Raw genomic sequence first — 3,827 nt, 5'->3', positions numbered from 1 at the left:
TGCTAATAGGTGCGGCTGAGGGAAGAATGTAGTCGGAAGAGACTTGCACATTAATGTTAGGGGGTCGGGAGGTGATGGCTACGGCTTCTGCAATTTGCATCTTTCTAAAGTTCGATTCTTTGAGGAGGATGGTAGTGGAATCGATCAATTTTTGTAGGGGCGGCCTCTGATCGTGATGATCGATGTAATGTTGAAAAATAGCTCCCTGGTTTCTATGGTATAGAAGGCGCCTTCTTAAGGTGGTGGAGGTTCTACCGATGTAAGTATTGGAGCCGCCACAGCGGCTCTCCTGGCAAGAATACTCATAAATTACATTGGTAGTCCTTGGGAGTCCTAGGAGCTGTATTGTTCCTCATGAAAAGGGATCTTGTGAGGTTTGGTTTGGCATAAATTCTCAAATCGATGGTATTATTTGAGTCTGGAGTGACCCCTCTTTTTATGATGACCCTGATGGCGTCGCATTCATCCTTGTATCGGTCATGATAACTGGATTGGTAGTAAATTGTGATTTTGCAATCAGGGGAGACTGGGGTCTGGGTAAGAGCAGTGTAATGGTCTAGTTTCTTCCTAATGAGTCCCTCTATCATCTCATCAGGATAACCTTTATTGGTGAGTAGTTGGCGAATACGCTCAAGTTCGTGATGGACCCAGCGACCAATCAGCGTTCAGCACTTCACCTGGGCCAATCAGCCTGAGCCTTATACCTCCTTTATAAGGCCTACACCCAGATGCTTGCTTCATTCTTCTCCACGACTCCACGAATAGTAGACCTCCTCGATTCACCATGAAGTCCTCTCACCTTGAAAAAGCCTCCTGGTGAGGCGAAAAAAATTGAAGTTTTCGGTGTATTTGTTCAACAGTTTCACACTGTTACATCCTCAAGAATAACAATTGTCGGCACACATCAGCGCATTTCTTTACACTACGGATGATTTCGTTCATAATCTGAACCATGAAGAAAAGGAATCCTTTTATAAACTGAAGAACCTTCATTTGATGATAGTCAAATCTATCAGCGCATTTGACTTCAACCAATATATATATGTATATACATATATATATATATATATATATATATATATATGTATATACATATATATACACACACATATATATACATATATATACATATATATATATATATATATGTATATATGCATATATATATATATACATATATATACACACACATATATATACATATATATACATATATATATATATATGTGTGTGTGTGTGTGTGTGTGTGTGTGTGTGTGTGTGTGTGTGTGTGTGTGTGTGTGTGTGTGTGTGTGTGTGTGTGTGTGTGTGTGTGTGTGTGTGTGTGTGTGTGTGTGTGTGTGTATGTGTGTGTGTGTGTGTGTATTTATATATATACGTACAACACTTGACTTTTAAGACGCAAATTTTCGCGCACGTTTCATAACACGTCTAAAATAGGAATAAGGAGCGCTAAAAAAGCGCACCTAGGAAAAATCAAAGTTCTAATTTCGCGCCTCAAGGATGATGACGGCAAGCATCGCGGTATATGCATCGATAAGCCTACCTCGTCTCCCACTTCTTATTAAGGAGACAGGTAGGTCTACTGTAATATTCACATGTCGAAGAAAAAATGCTCGCCTGGCAGTCACGGACAAATTTAAGCAAGTAATTTTTTGCTCGACTCCATTTTTATTTTTAGGACAAGGATCGATATGCTATATATATATATATATACATATATATATATATACATATACATATACTGTATATATACATACATATATAATATATATATATATACATATATATATGATGTAAGCGGAATAGGAAACACAGGAGTCTTAGTCTTGAGTTTATTCCTGACTAGTTTCGCAGGTATGCTTTTTCAAGCATACCTGCGAAACTAGTCAGGAATAAACTCAAGACTAAGACTCCTGTGTTTCCTATTCCGCTTACATCAACCTGTCAGAATGTCTCAACATATATATATATATATATATATATATATATATATACTGTAGTGGAGTGGAAGGAGGTTTCCTGAAGGATAATGTGGATGAAGGTGAAACTGGGAAAGGAGATGTGGGTTTTTGTAAGTGCATATGGGCCTAGCAATGAGAAGAATGTAGAACAAAGGGAGGCTTTTTGGATAGATTTAAATGAGTGCATACAGAATTTAGGGAGAAATGTCAATGTAATAGTACTGGGAGACCTTAATGCTAGGGTAGGAAATGATCCAATTGATGGAGTGGTTGGGAAATGTGGAGTTCCAGGAAAGAATCGTAGTGGAGAGTTGATGGTGGAAATGTGTCTAGAAAGAGAGTTGATGATAGCAAATACAGTGTTTTGGAAGAAAGTCAAGCATAAGTACACATGGGAGAGGGTGGTGGATGGAAGGGTCTTAGATAGAGCGTTAATGGATTATGTAATGGTAAATAGGATTATGATAGGAAGAGTTAAGGATGTACATGTGCTAAGGGGAGAGAGTGGGGGAATATCAGAAGATAAGTTGAGAGTAGAGGATAGATGGAAAAAAAAAGGTAGGGAGGTGCTTAGAGTGAACTCTTTAAATGGAAAGGAAAAGGAGGAGTACAAGAAATAGCTGAAGGAGTGGGAGGGAGTGAAGGATAGAGTAGAGCAAGGAGTGGAGGAGGAATGGGGATGGTTCAAGGAGGGAGTCACAAAGTGTGTAAAGATGGTGTGTGGAACAAGAAGGACAGAAGGAAATAGAAGGAAGGGTAGTGAATGGTGCGATGAGGAAACGAAAATGTTTGTAGAAGAGAAGAAGCGAGCTTTCACAGATTGGTTACAAAATAGGACGAGGGAGTCATATGAGAGGTACAGAGAAAAGAAAAGAGAAGTAAAGCAACTGTTTCCATTTCAGGATCTGTATCAACAGCTTCAATCCCTTCATCATCGGCTCCACTTGAATTATCTGCAAACCTGACTCCACCATTAAAAATTAAAAAGGTCACTATCAGACTACTCCACAGGCGCTACTTCTGCTAAATCATTTCCATCTAAAAGAAAGTCATCAACATTTCTGGACAGATTTATCATAAAAACTTCAGCCTCTCAAAAGGAAAATCTTGACAAAGAAGTTACAAGAATTATATTTGCTACAAATTCACTATTTTATCTTGTTCATCATCCTCAGTTTCTCAAGATGGTTCAGAGCCTGAGGCCAGGTTATATTCCTCCATCCAGAAAAGATATTGCTGATAAGTACTTGGATCTTGTGTATGAAAAGGAATATAAAATGTGTGCAGATGACCTGAATAATGAAGTTGTATGTCTTTTAATTGATGGGTGGTCTAAGATCCATAATGAGCCCATAGTATGTGTCATTCTAACAACATCCACTGGTCAGATTTATTTAGATGACACAATAGACATATCAAGGAAACCTCACACTGCTGAATATCTTCTACAACTTGTACAAAATTCGATGAAGAAGGCTGAACAAGATTTTGGTTGTCACATTGGAAGTGTTGTGACAGACAATGCAGCAAATGTCACCAATATGAGACAACTCTTGGAGGAATCGAGTGAATCTGAGCATACCGTTCCTTGTATACTTGAGGCAAGTCTATATAACACTGATCCTTATATTGTTATGCTAAAAATGTCCTTTAGCAATCAGATCGCATATCAGATACCAATCTCACAATATTTAAAATCTATAAAAGAGAATCTATTTAAATCAAATAAATCTGATTTAAGAAAATCTATTCTATATATTAAAAAAAAAAAAAAAAAATCTCCAACCCTGGTGTTCACTAATCTCATACAATAATACCTGTCAAGTCCGGCTAAAATTGGCATTTCAAAACATAACAGTGCCT

General features: G+C 37.8%; 1 protein-coding gene across 1 annotated transcript in view; it reads left to right on the top strand.

Moving 5' to 3' along the window:
• The first annotated feature begins 784 nt into the window (after positions 1 to 784).
• The window catches only part of LOC143019371 (uncharacterized), a 19,779-nt gene continuing 16,736 nt past the window's right edge, over positions 785 to 3,827 (top strand). The window contains exon 1 of the mRNA XM_076175011.1: positions 785 to 816. Within this exon, the coding sequence (XP_076031126.1) occupies positions 785 to 816 (32 nt within the window). The remainder of the gene's footprint in view (positions 817 to 3,827) is intronic.

This window comes from Oratosquilla oratoria, chromosome 3 (assembly GCF_046742065.1).
Source record: "Oratosquilla oratoria isolate Oo_2021 chromosome 3, ASM4674206v1, whole genome shotgun sequence".
NCBI lineage: Eukaryota > Metazoa > Arthropoda > Malacostraca > Stomatopoda > Squillidae > Oratosquilla > Oratosquilla oratoria.
Note: the sequence above shows the minus strand (reverse complement) of the source record. Positions and strands in the feature narration are given on the sequence as shown.